Below are 12,765 nucleotides of genomic sequence, written 5' to 3'. Positions count from 1 at the left end.
TGGCTGGAGAACCTGCCTCTTAGAGACTCACTGTTGTTGTTGCTGCTGCTGCATTGCCCACAGCTAAAATACAACGCCGAGCCATGTGAACTCCACTAGGCCCATTTCTGCTGACAGCAGTGGCTTATCCACCCAAACTCCCTCCCTGACTGAACAGCCCTATAGCCTGAGCTTAACCATAAGGGAATTCCCCCCTGACTCAAATCATGTCTTGCCTTCTCCTTTACAAAGGAAAAAAAAAACAAGATTCTTTCCCCAGCCATGAAAATGCCAGAAGTGTTTTCCTTTTCTTCCCCTATTCCCTGCTCTTCCTGTGTATTTTTATGTGCTGAGCATGAAACCAAAAGGAGACTGGCGCGTGAAAGCACAATGGTCGTAGATGATGTAGTGTTGTACACCCTTGTGGATGGAGGCTGGCAGTTTGTGCTCTAAGCTGCGTTAGCTGCAGCACAGGTAGAGAGGAGATCAAATGACATGGAGTGGATGGCTCAGGGCTGGAGTTCCAGCGCTGTATGAGAGAGAAAGGGTTTTAACAAACGGGGCCAAAAGAGCGGCGCGAGACACAGACTTATATTGCAGACCACATCATTACCAAGCATAACACACCTGTCTGTTGCCTTTAGTTTGGTTTCTGCCGAGAAACTTCTTTTGCTTTCATGCCTGCTGAGTGTTATTCTACCTTAGGTGAAGCGGCAAGTTGTGAGGGAATTGGAAATGGTTCAGCTAGCTTCATTTGAACAGAAGGGCAAAAAAAGACTTGAAATACAGGAGGTGGGGTTGAAGACCTTTTTTTCCTCTGTGATAGCTAGGATATGACAGGAAAGTATTGTTTCATTTCACCTAAACTGCAGGCTATTGGTGGTCCAGCTTTGTCAATGGAGTCAAAGCCTGAAATTTGTTTGACCCAGAGGCAGATTTAATGTGATGCAGGTCTAAATGTAGCTCATTGAGGTTGGGATTTACTTAGTTTGTTCTTTACATATGGCGTAATGCTACCTCAGCCTGACAGTGTTGCCTTCACTTCCCGTTGACTTCCTGGTGTTGCTCTTGTCTATCATAAGGGACCAAAATAGACTGAAAGTAAACATCTGTTAATCAAATGATGTATTCACACAAGGAAGCAAAGGATATAAAGTGTGAAGAGAGACTGAGTGAGAGAGGGAGATGGGAACGAACGGGAGGAGTTTGCACCATCTCAGAAAACAATTATTTTGTTTGTTTATGTGCAGTTGACAAAAAAAATACTTTTAGCATCATTCTTAATTCAAGTTGGGGTCTGAAGAAATATGGGTGCTGCTTCTCAGCAGAGAAACGGATACAGAAGGAGAACCAGAAAGCTGCTATTAATGCCATCTTTCACTGATAAGCCCAGTATAGGAATCCTTGACCTAGTGGCTCACTGCACTCAGCCTTTAAGTTAGGTAAATATTGCACATGATGATTCAGTTGAAGCCAAAATTCTTAAAAACAAATAGGCCTGCAACCCAAGGACATTTATTTAATTTATTAATTGTTTTTTATTTGGTGGTCATTTATTTATTTTTACACTCACCAATTTGTTTTGGAGAATTTTGAAGGCAATTATATTCTTGCTTTTGTAATATGTCTAGCTCTGTCAATTCAACATCGATGGCACATTGAGGCACACACTGAAACGATTGGGTGTTGTTTAATGAGCATTCAATAGTCCTCCATCTCCAGAGTGTTATGATGGGAAACTAGAGGCCCCTGGCCAAGAAACTCCATCTGCAATCTAATCCCTGCTTCATCCAAGAAAGGATGCTTATCCCTCTACAAAATGGAGTGTCTTGCATATGAACTTTGGTTTAGCGTCAATACCATCAGCATTCGAAAAGGCATAAAAGAGAAACATTAGATGGAACAGGCTCCTTCCACACGCAGCGTATTTCAGCTCGTTTGTCCCATTAACAGCCTGGACACATAAGGCAGTGCCGGGGCCTCATCGACTGGAGTTCATTTATAGAGGAAAATCTATAGAGGAGCGACACATATCCATCTGCATCCTCACCCCCCCTCAGGGAGAGTCATTTGTGTACTTATTTAAGCTGCGGTCAGCCATTAGACCGGGGCTCTACTGGACTGTGTGGGCTAAGAAGCTAATTACTTCCCTTCCCTCTGCTATGCCCATAACTTTTCCCTAGTCATTCTCTTGGCAGATGTATGGAAAAACACATCTCTTGGTTGATCTAGCAAAATTAGATTGGTTGAAACAGGTTTGTAGTTTGAGTTCATCGCCATTAGGCCCATTAGAGTTCACCACAGCCACAAATGCACCGTTACTCCTTTCACACTCCACTCCAGTGTGTGGCACACATACTGTACTGCAGTCAGTCAGAAGGAAGACCCCACTGTCGTAATGAGGTTAACTGAGGGAAGAATGCCACTACAGTAGCAGGAGCTTGTTTCTAGTGTTTCTCTCTGACTCTGTGGAGCAGAGGGGAGGGGAATTAGGTGTGTGTTTCAGGTGTGGTTGTCTCAGCGGGGCTTGCATGTATCCTCAGAAGACTTCTTTTGGGGTCCTAATAATAACTTGAAAGTGCAAAGTCTTGAGCATGGCTCCTTATAATTAGCCTTTAGCAGGAATCAAGCTAATTGCAGAGAGGTAATTGGGCTCACTTTTCAGTCTGTTTGTCTGTTGTGATGCACATACACACATGCACACACAAACACACACACATACACACATACATACACACACTATACTTCCCTACCTGGGTGTTTCATGTTGCTTGTCACTTTGATTTCCAGATGAATTAAAAAGCATTTTAATTAGTTGGTTTCTTCGCCATGTCATCTTTCCTGTTTGGAAGGGAAAGCTGGTGCATGAGATCCAAGTTGAAAAGTGAAATAAGGCTTCTGCAATAATGGAGTCCACAGCGGAATCCAAAGTGATATTTGAGGAGATTTAAAAAGATACTTATTATACAACTCTTGTTTTGGAAGTTGGTTTCATAGCTCAAAGTTCATTGTGTGTTTGACTGCAGAGCCAACCTGGAAGAGGAGCTGGACGTGCTGCGTGTCCAGGCTGCTATGGACCGGGCCACAGTGAAGGAGCTGCACCTGTGTCTCAGTAATGAACACCAAGGTGATCCCTATCTTCCTTACACTTTTTAGTACTTAACTTTTGGGGACTTGGATAGAAAACGGGCTACCCTAGTGAACATGATTCTGTTCTGCAAAAATCACTTTTATCTCTTCTGTCTTACCCCTTTTCAAATTTCACACGGCAGATTTCCTGACAGCGTCTCATCTATCGTCTATCATCTGTTGTTCTGAATTCTCTATGCCTAAATGTAATTTTACGCAATTTGTTTCTTGTTAATTTCTCTATATTACTGTCTACATTGCCACCCCAGGATGTTGCCTCAGGCTTAAAGAAGAACCTAAGAAAGTACTTGATGTTCCACCTGTAATGGTGGAAAGTATGCATGTTTAACATGTCTAACAGCACTTTTCAGCTATGCTTTTACCTCTAGGCCAAATTTTATTTGTGAGCGAAATTAATAGGGCAACTCTCAGTGGAATTAATAGGACAACTCAATTAAGACTTGATCAACTCCTTGCAAATTGATTGGGAGATCAAGTAGTATTCATCTTGTCTGCATATGTCATTCCCAATGTTATAAGGCACATTACTTTGAATCCAATCTGCAACCTTTTGTCAGACACTGACCAGCACAACCAGTGGCCTTAATTAACCAGTTCAATAACAAATCTGTCCTAGATCACTTTAATTTTCTCCACAACTACTGATGGTGTCTGTTGGAGATGCAAGCCTGTGCTTTAAAGGATGGCACTAATTAAAATGGTAGATGCTATCCCATTGACAATCTATCTATATTCAGGAATACTAGGAAATAGGCTCCTTTGTAAGGAGAGATTTTCTGTTACATGTGGTCACACAAGTAATCACTTAATATAAATGTTGCACAATAGCGTGAGAATCTGCCATTTTGTATTTTGTGTTACCATGTTTACACCATTTTACAATTTATCTCACAGAAAACCTAGCATAAATAAAACATAACAGGCATAGACATAGTTTTGTTTGTTTAAGGTTGTTTAAGTCCTGTAGTTTAATGGGTAGAGCGATGTTTGAGTAGAACAATGTTTCCCCTACATTGAGGCAGCACTGCTGAATCTTTTGCGCCGCTGCTATGAGATCATGAGGCAAATGATCTCATCACTCACAGAAGTCTGTTTTAAACCTGCATTACTACCAACCCACATTAATTTGTAGGCTCAATTAAACAATTTCTCTGCCATAGAATCAGCATTCTACATTGTTCTTTTGAAAGTCACTGTTCATATCAGGACATGAAACTGAATGATAGCTCGGTTCGTGCTGCCCAATTTAGCTTGGCTTTCACAAGTACTCCTGCTGACAAAAACGTTTTTGCATGTTTAAAAACACATAAATCAACGGAATTATTGTGATTTGTCCAGCCAAATTTAACACACTGCCCCACGTTGATGGAACTTGTATGGTCTGTGCGAACGGTGGGGAAAGAGCTGGCGTGTGACATCAGCTGAGAGCGTTGTACAACACTGCCAGGGTTAGGGGTTGTATTCCCACAGGGGCCAACCGCATTAAAGATGTACTCTTTGTTACCGTAAGATGATTTAGATAAAAGCATCCACCAAATGATATATGTTAAGTTATTGTGTTCATGATTTTTCACATTAGATAAAACAGTATCAAAACAGCAATATTTTATCTTTATAAACTGTAACCTATTAGTTTTGCCTTAAGCCAGTATGTCAGCAGCAAACAAACTCTGTATTATCCAAAAAAATAAAAAATACAAATTTTTGTGAGCAGCAGCAGCCCAAACATTGACTCCTGCAGAACCCCTCTGACCCGATCAAAGGGAAGGAGGGTTGAAGCACTCCTCATCAGGATCACACTAACGAAAGGCAGCAGATGAAAGGAACGGGGCCTTTGTGCTGCGGCCCATGAGGAGACGTGGGAGCGACGTTAATGTATGCCGCAGTGCCAGGACCTCCTCCAATGGTGGGTGACTAGGGAGCCACCACGGCTTCTTATCAAGGTAGTGCCGAGGTGCCAACTCCCCAGCCACCAGCGCTAGAGCTGGATAATTGTCTCCCAACCTGGTTATGTACCCAGCGAACACAGGCAGCCCTCCTGTCCTATTTGGTGCTCTATCTGATTGGATGTGACATGCTGGGAAGACAAAAGAGCAGGCTAATTCAAAGTAACAAACTTCCCTGGGCAAGTCGTCAAATGCAAAGCGAGGGAGCAGGAGCTCCTCAGAGCATATCCCTCTCTTTTTCACTCTCTCCTTCTATGGCTTCTTTTTCCGACTCGCTCTCCAAAAGGTCAACTGACCTGAAAAGTCAAGGGCCTGAATATTTAATGTTTCTAGCCTCATTGTACAAATGAGTTTGGTCGTACTGCCATGAAAGTTTAACAGAAGTGAATGAAAGGCAGAAAGTTTTATATTGTTTTGTTTTGCCCTTTGTATCTAGGTGAGCAGGAAAGATATTTCTATTTCTGCTGGTATACATGTCAAATAGTGACACAGAGGCTTGTTGGTGTGTGTGTGTGTGTGTGTGTGTGTGTGTGTGCATGTGCGTGCGTGTGCACACGCATGAGTGTGTGTGTGTGTATGCATGCACATTGTAGTGTGCATCACAATCCTTAAGCACTTGGACTCCTGCATGATTTCCGTTGTTATCATGAAGCCTAATGCAAATCTTTGCCGAGGCCACTGTTGAAGTTCTCCGAATAAAGCAGCATGTTAGTCTGTGGAGATTAGCTGCCCACTGGGGAAACATGGTGGGCTACAAAGCAGTGCAGCCAGGGGCTGTGTGTTCACAAGGGATTCAAGCACTTCTCTTCGTTTGTTTAAGATCCCCAGAGGGAGGTTGCACACTGCATGTACCAGTGTGCGCTTTTGAACACTGTTTTCCATTTCCTGGTGGACTACTAAATACAATCCTGGTGCACTACTAAATACAACACTTTCTTTGTGATTATTGGGTTGAAAAAGGCTATTTGATAGGATTTCAATAGAAGGCGGGCGGTTTCAGCAATAGATATTTCAAGTCCCTATGAAAATGGCATTAGTGATGGTGCTTTCCTTTCCGATTTGATTGACAAAAGGAAAAAAAGGAAATGAAATTTTCAATATATGCTTTGAAAAGAACTTTGCCAGAAAATGTTAAGAAATTAGACCTTAGTAATGCTAATTGATTTAATGTGCCCTCTTCATTATCATTCTATTGATTGAGCATCCTGAGTTTGACACATCATGTCACAATAACGAGCTTTGTTCCCCTGTGCAGAACTGCTTCACAAAGTGGCAGAGGAGCGCCAGGTCAGAAGCAGCACTCCGAAAAAGCCTTCTGTTTCTTCTGCGCGAATGGAGCAGTCATTAAAAAAGGTACAGCACTATGCCGTCACTAAGTGTTCTTTGTCACTGCCAATAAAAGAAACCCGACAGAGACTTAACTACAGTACAATGCCCGTAAGAAAATGTGTTTTTTCTCTTTCAAGGATGATTTGAAAGTGTTCTTACTCTTGGGGGAAGTCACATTGGTCAGGATTTGGTCTGTAAGCAGCTATTTCTAAGTCAAATGTCAGTTATAAATTAGTTTCATGTTTTTCTCTTGGTTAAAAAAATGCTACAAAAAACCCCCACACATAATGTTATTGGAATTATTGCAGCTTACACAGATGACAGTCATGACAGTGATGTTGTCAGAGTGCCTTTTAGGGGGTTTTCAGAGGGACATTAAAAAACAAATAAACATGCTTGCAAACATGTGCATATTGTAACATACAGCGACATACTGAAGAGGATGGAGAGGGACACGGGGAACTATTTTTGCAGGGAATTAAAATGTTCAGGAGTAATTTATAGCAGGTGATGCCATTGCTGGGCACGCCAATAAATGCCATATGGTGGTGTAATGGAGACTGTCATCGCCTTTATTACTGAATGACAACCACAGTGTTAAATACTGTATAATAACTACAGGGGTGGAGTAGGGGAGATGGTGCTAATTTATGCCCGGAAACAGTAAATAATTGAATAGAAATTTTGGAGGGGAGCTGCTAGTTCATGTACACGCATGCTCTTGAAGCACCTGCTTGCTTGAGTTTACATGTTGCCCCCCTCTCCCTTCATGGCCGTGGATTATCAAGAGTGGGGATAGCCATCTAATTTTGTTTGAAAGGTACCGTGCTTTACCACAGGGCAGAGTGAGAGTCAAAAAAAAGGGAAAGATTGCCTGGGGGCACAAACCCAGCAGGCATCCACTGTTCTCTTAAACAGTCTCCACCAAAGATCTAACAAAGAGACTAAGTGCTCCTGGTTGCTGTTTAGTGAAGGGTGACGGGGGTAAAGGGGTGCCAGTCAGATGTCCGTAGCCTTGCCAGACTGGGGGGGTTGCTCCCCAAATGGGTTCAGCCAACCAGACATAGCCTATATGCACTGGTACACACACACACCCTTGATCACAAGAGAAAATGTTAGTGGCTAGGAAAATCCCTGTGTGCAGGCTACCACACACAGGTCAGATCAGGAACTTGCCTTTCTGATAATAGTTTTAACTGTTCAAATAGATGTTATGCTCAAGTTGCTCACCCTGTTGTTTAGGGTAACAACAACAGATATGCTAGGAACAAATTTCAGTGCGTTGTACCATTGAGGCCCCATATTTCTGATCTCTGCAGGTTGAGCAGCTGGAGCGGAGGATGATGTCCCTGGAGGAGGAAACAGAGAGGCTGAGGGAAGAGAAGGAGGAGCTACTCGAGGCCAACGAGGACCTGGCCCACAACTGCCGCAATCTCCAGGCCTCCCTGGACCACTTGCGCAGCCAGGGAGCTCTCCGTGAGGAGGCAGCCCAAAACCAGGCCTTGGTCCAAGGGGAGAGGCATCGCAGCGAGACCCTTGCTCTGGAAGCCCGGCTGGCCGCCTCCCAAAAAGAGGCCACCCAGCTCCACCATCAGTTGCTGAAGCTGAGACAGGAGTTGGGGATCCTCAGAGCGGCCAGGGACTTCTATAGGAACCGTGCGGCAGGGCCAATGGGGGGAGGGGGGTTAGCTAGCAACATTAGCAGCAAGGTCAAATTCAAAACAACAAGGCTCAGAGGTCCAATACGCCAGCGCAGCCACCGAGCAGTTGGCCCCAATCAAGCCATCAGTTGGCAAGGCCGCAGCCCCAGCCCCACTAAGGACGAATGGGAGGACATGAGCGCAGATAGGTAACGATACACACACACACACACATATACGCGCTTGTTCTCACCGCCTCCCGCCTCATTATTTTCTAGGTGGTTGGAGTGGAGGGGGTGGGGTGGTTGAATTGTGGGGGGCTATGCAGCATCGAGGGGACAACGTGCATATGCAAAGCGTAAGCAAATGGGTGATTGAATTTCAGCGTCTGTCTAGTTGGTATTCAGGAGCCAAAAGAAGATGGCGAGTGAGAATGATAGAGAGAAGGAGAGGGAGAGAGGAAAGAGGAGGGGGAAACTACTGTCAGATCCTTTGAAATATCCTGGGACGCCTTGCTTGGAGCTTATTGACTGAAATTTGCATGCAAAATTAGCCACCTCTCCACACAAAGTTGAACCGGTGCCAGAAAAGCCCAGGGATAAGGGGGCCGCCAATGCCTTGATACCTTCCAGTGATGCCATTTTCATGCACTAGTCACGCTACCCCGAAATTGACAGTTTGGCAGTTTGATTTAATTTACTGGTCCTTTGCATATTCACTAACCCCCCCTTGACAGCGCTAAGGATCCCCCTGCAAGTACTCCCCCCCACCCCACCCCACCCCCGCAACCACACACACACAAACACACACACACACACCCTACCCTAAGCCTAGTCAGTGCACAGTTATCTTGTGGCATGTCGATTCACGAACGTGCGCTACCCTTCTTTCCTCCAGCCACACCATTCCCACCCCACCCACCGCACCCCCACACACACACCCACACACACCGTACCCCCACACACACATACCCCCTTCTCTCCATCTTCCCCACCCTCCTCTCTCCTCTTCTCGCCTTAATTTAGTTAGATAAATTTTGAATGACCCTGCTCGGCTCAGTACCAGATGTCTACAAGCTGTTTAACACCCTCTAAATTAAGAACCATCGACAGTAATTATTTCATGTATGTTTTATGCAAAAAGCCACTGAGCCAACATTTATTGAGTGATGGTCGGAATGATTTGATTTCAAACACTCAGAGCTCTCGCTGGTATTTATTTCCCTTCACTTTCTCCCCCTGTATGTCTCTCTTTTTCTCAGTCCTACAAACTCTCCATCTCTTCCCCAACTAATTCATCAGACTGTAATCCACCCCAGCTCTATCCACATGAGGCCTTTTAGCAGGGACTGGGTGTAGCTATGCCCTGCTTTCCTAATGCCTCTCCATGTGGCTAATAAGCAGCAGTCAAATATATTCTTTACCTGAGAGGGGGACTTAAAAGGATTTGTGAAAAAGGGGCCTAAATTGAGATGTTGTCTTATTTAAGGCACCTGTCAATTGACTAGGTACTGTAAAGCCTTCTGTGTCTCTTATCTCGCAGGGGTCTTCTCCAGCAATATGTCTGGTAGGCACTCCCGGAAATACAGTACTTCTGCCCAAGGAGGTTTGGCCTAAATAGTTCCAAATGAAGATGTCAGACTCGTTAAGGCTACTGACATCTCTTTGTTTTTTTTCCCCTTCTCTTTCTCCCTGCCTCTGGCTCCCTCTCTCAAGTTTTGAGCTGCTGGAGGCAGCTGACCATTTTGAGCAGATCAGCAGTTTTGTAAAGCTGGGGATACACCACACAACTTTTAAAATCCTAACAGATTATGAAAAGACTGGGCTTATACACTAACTGACTCGTTTCTGCAGATTTTTTATGACCACTGAAAAACTGGGGATCAGACACTTAACGACTACACCAGATGAGGGATCACACACTACTCGACTTGTCACTGCAACTCAACCAAACTGAACACACCAAACTCACATGAAAACACGAGCTCTCGCGGTACGCTACGGGATGCCGGTAGCAAAGCAAACACGGGGTACAGCATAGATATAAATTCACATTATACATTTTTATGGATAGCGTACTAGAGCTTGCTGTTGTTGTTGCGCCACCATCTGCATGGAGTAAAGGAAGAAACGGAGGGAAAAAGAGTCTGTGTATTTTTTGGTCATTCTATTTTCTTTTCAGAAACAGAAAATAAAAAATGGAAAACGAATGATGATTTAATTTTCATTTTAAAATCCAAAAATGTAAAACAGAAATATACAAAGCATTGTCTGTTTTCCTGGTGAGAAACAGCAGATACGACATTTACAAAGGACTTGATTTTCCTTTTCTCCTTTTGTAAAACAGAAAATAAAATAACAAAAATTAAAAAAGCCCATTTTGGGATTGCAACCTGAATACAGAGCTGTGCGTCCTTCAGCACCATCAAGGCCTGGAAAGCGGAAAGGAGAGAGAGTTACATAAAGTTGTGGAAGTCAGTATGGACTGCACAGACTGCAGGGGAGCTGGAGGTGAGCAGCAAATGTGAATCAAATACCTGTTGCTACATAATGGAGGCAAAGCTATGAAGTGGGAGCTGAGAACGTTTGTAGGCGATCTTGGCTACGGTGCCAGATGATTATGTTGCAAAACCAGACTGCGCATTTACATTGTCCGGTCAGGACTACCAACCGGACATGTAGGCTAATAAATAATAATTATAACTGGCTTTCCGGTCTAAAATCGGCATCTGGCAGCCAAGGTTTTGTATAATCAATAACTGAGTCTTCCCTGTATTTTTTTTCTGTGTGCCTTGGTACCAGAAAGATTGGTAGGCCTATCTATAAATGTATTGTATGAAGAATTAGTTGATTGCTCCTTGGTGTGGGCTAAACACCGTATTGGCTTGTTATGGCATAGCTTCATAGTTTTTCATTGGCTATTGACGGGATCCATTTGCATTTGAGTTGTTGGCGAGTATACACTACCCGACTGCGTCCAGATTCCGATTGTAAAAATCAAACATGTTTGATATAATCGTAGTGGCTCCGACTCATGTCGGGACGCAAGAGATTGTGAATCCTGGCTAAAATCGGGGCAATAGTTGTCTAGTGTATCCCCAGCTTTAGAGAGCAGGGCAGGAAAGAGCAGGGGGCATGGAGAATATTGTACGGTACCATTCTGTTAGCAGGAAGGCTGTAATACTGTATGTAGAGTGTGTGTGTGTGTGTGTGTGTGTGTGTGTGTGTGTGCACGCGCTCTGGAAGCTCTGCTGGAAGACACAACATGCACATTTCAGTGCACAATCTCACATACTGCCAAGTAAACGCATTTAAATGATTGCATGTAATGCATGTAAAGGATTTGTGCATGCGTACAGACACACACATCCCCTGAAGTATTGTCATGACATGCCAGCTCTACATTCTTTAACCGTTTTGTCCTCTCAACACATCCAAGAGAAGACTGACAGTTCCTTAAAGAAGAGGGTTGGCTTGTGCCCGCAGATATAGTTACAGGGCTTAATCTCACTGTAGACAGGTGGAGATACACTGAGTACATGTCAATTTGACTACATGTGCGCTGTAAATAGATATTGTGTAATTTGATGGTGAGGAAGGTTTAGACTTGTATTAAGGATAAGTTTTACACAGATTTATTTAGCTGACCCAGTAACATAGTGGATACTTCGTCAATAGCAAATTGGCATTCAATCTGTTGTATAACGGTAGCTAGGTAGCTAATAGAAACCCTGGTCTTAGTGGTGGTGATGATAAGCAATCCTCAACAAGTCCCTCTGCCCCTTCCAGGCCAGGTTTAACCCTAACTAGCCCCCAGCTCTGTCATGTTCCAGTTAGATCCTCTCTCTGTGGTCTTTACCTCCGCTGCTGCTCCCAGGCCCCACCTTAATAAACCCGGCAGCGTAAATGTCACTGGCTTCCACCTCCACGTCAAAGGTCACTGTCAATAAACCTGTGTGTGAGAGTGTGTGTGTGTGCGTGTGTGTCTCAGGAAGCCCTTACCGTGTGTCCATCAGATGCGGCTGGGCTTGGCTCCGCTCAGCCGTGCCTCTCACACACGTCTGTCACACACAGAAGGCTAATGAAGGCCACAGCCGCTCTCATACATGTTGATGCATTCACCATCAGCACCAGGCGCTGCTGCTTTTCACTTAATTTACACCCACATTTACACTTCCAGCTCAGAAATTGGATGGGACATTGATTTTGTGTTGGAAGGGGGCGGGGGGGGGGGGGGTGAAATGCACATATTTTTGCTTGATGTCAACTAAATCAACCATAAAAGGTAAATTGGATTTTTGTCCGAGGGTGGTACTTGCAGAACCAGGGTTCGGGGTTCAGCTCGTAGACTGTAATAACCCTCCTCACCTTTCTCCACAGCGATAATGGTGAAGAGTACTCGGACAGTCTGAACAACGTGCCCGCAGGGACAAGGCCTCACAGACAACACGCTACCAGAAAGGTTGGTCTGCCCCCACATTAACATCCAGTAATACATCCTTAAATCCTATTATCATAGTTTGAAAAAAAAAAGAATACAGACTTTATTATAACAGAATATTAGGACATTTTGTATATTAGGTGAATTTTTTGCTTTGGTTTTTGTGATTAGTCAGCATATGGCTAGTTCTGAGTGTGCCTACATAACTATTCGTTACATGGTTCAGTCCATACCACACTATGCAGCTTCTGACATGCCACTCCCTTTGCTCCTGCAATCAC

The 12,765-nt window shown here is 44.1% G+C and overlaps 1 protein-coding gene across 1 annotated transcript in view; it reads left to right on the top strand.

Moving 5' to 3' along the window:
• cntln (centlein, centrosomal protein) overlaps positions 1 to 12,765 on the top strand; it is an 88,276-nt gene that overhangs the window by 45,359 nt on the left and 30,152 nt on the right. The window contains exons 13-16 of the mRNA XM_071521928.1: positions 3,006 to 3,106; positions 6,331 to 6,428; positions 7,724 to 8,253; positions 12,424 to 12,505. Of these exons, the coding sequence (XP_071378029.1) occupies positions 3,006 to 3,106; positions 6,331 to 6,428; positions 7,724 to 8,253; positions 12,424 to 12,505 (811 nt within the window). The remainder of the gene's footprint in view (positions 1 to 3,005; positions 3,107 to 6,330; positions 6,429 to 7,723; positions 8,254 to 12,423; positions 12,506 to 12,765) is intronic.

The sequence above is a fragment of the Centroberyx affinis genome, unplaced genomic scaffold, assembly GCF_046629955.1.
Source record: "Centroberyx affinis isolate AG114_WGS23_722 - 3 ecotype Tasmania unplaced genomic scaffold, CSIRO-AGI_Caff_v1 ptg000944l_1, whole genome shotgun sequence".
In the NCBI taxonomy this organism is placed as follows: domain Eukaryota; kingdom Metazoa; phylum Chordata; class Actinopteri; order Beryciformes; family Berycidae; genus Centroberyx; species Centroberyx affinis.
The sequence above is the reverse complement of the archived record's forward strand: the minus strand, read 5'-3'. Positions and strand labels throughout refer to the sequence as shown.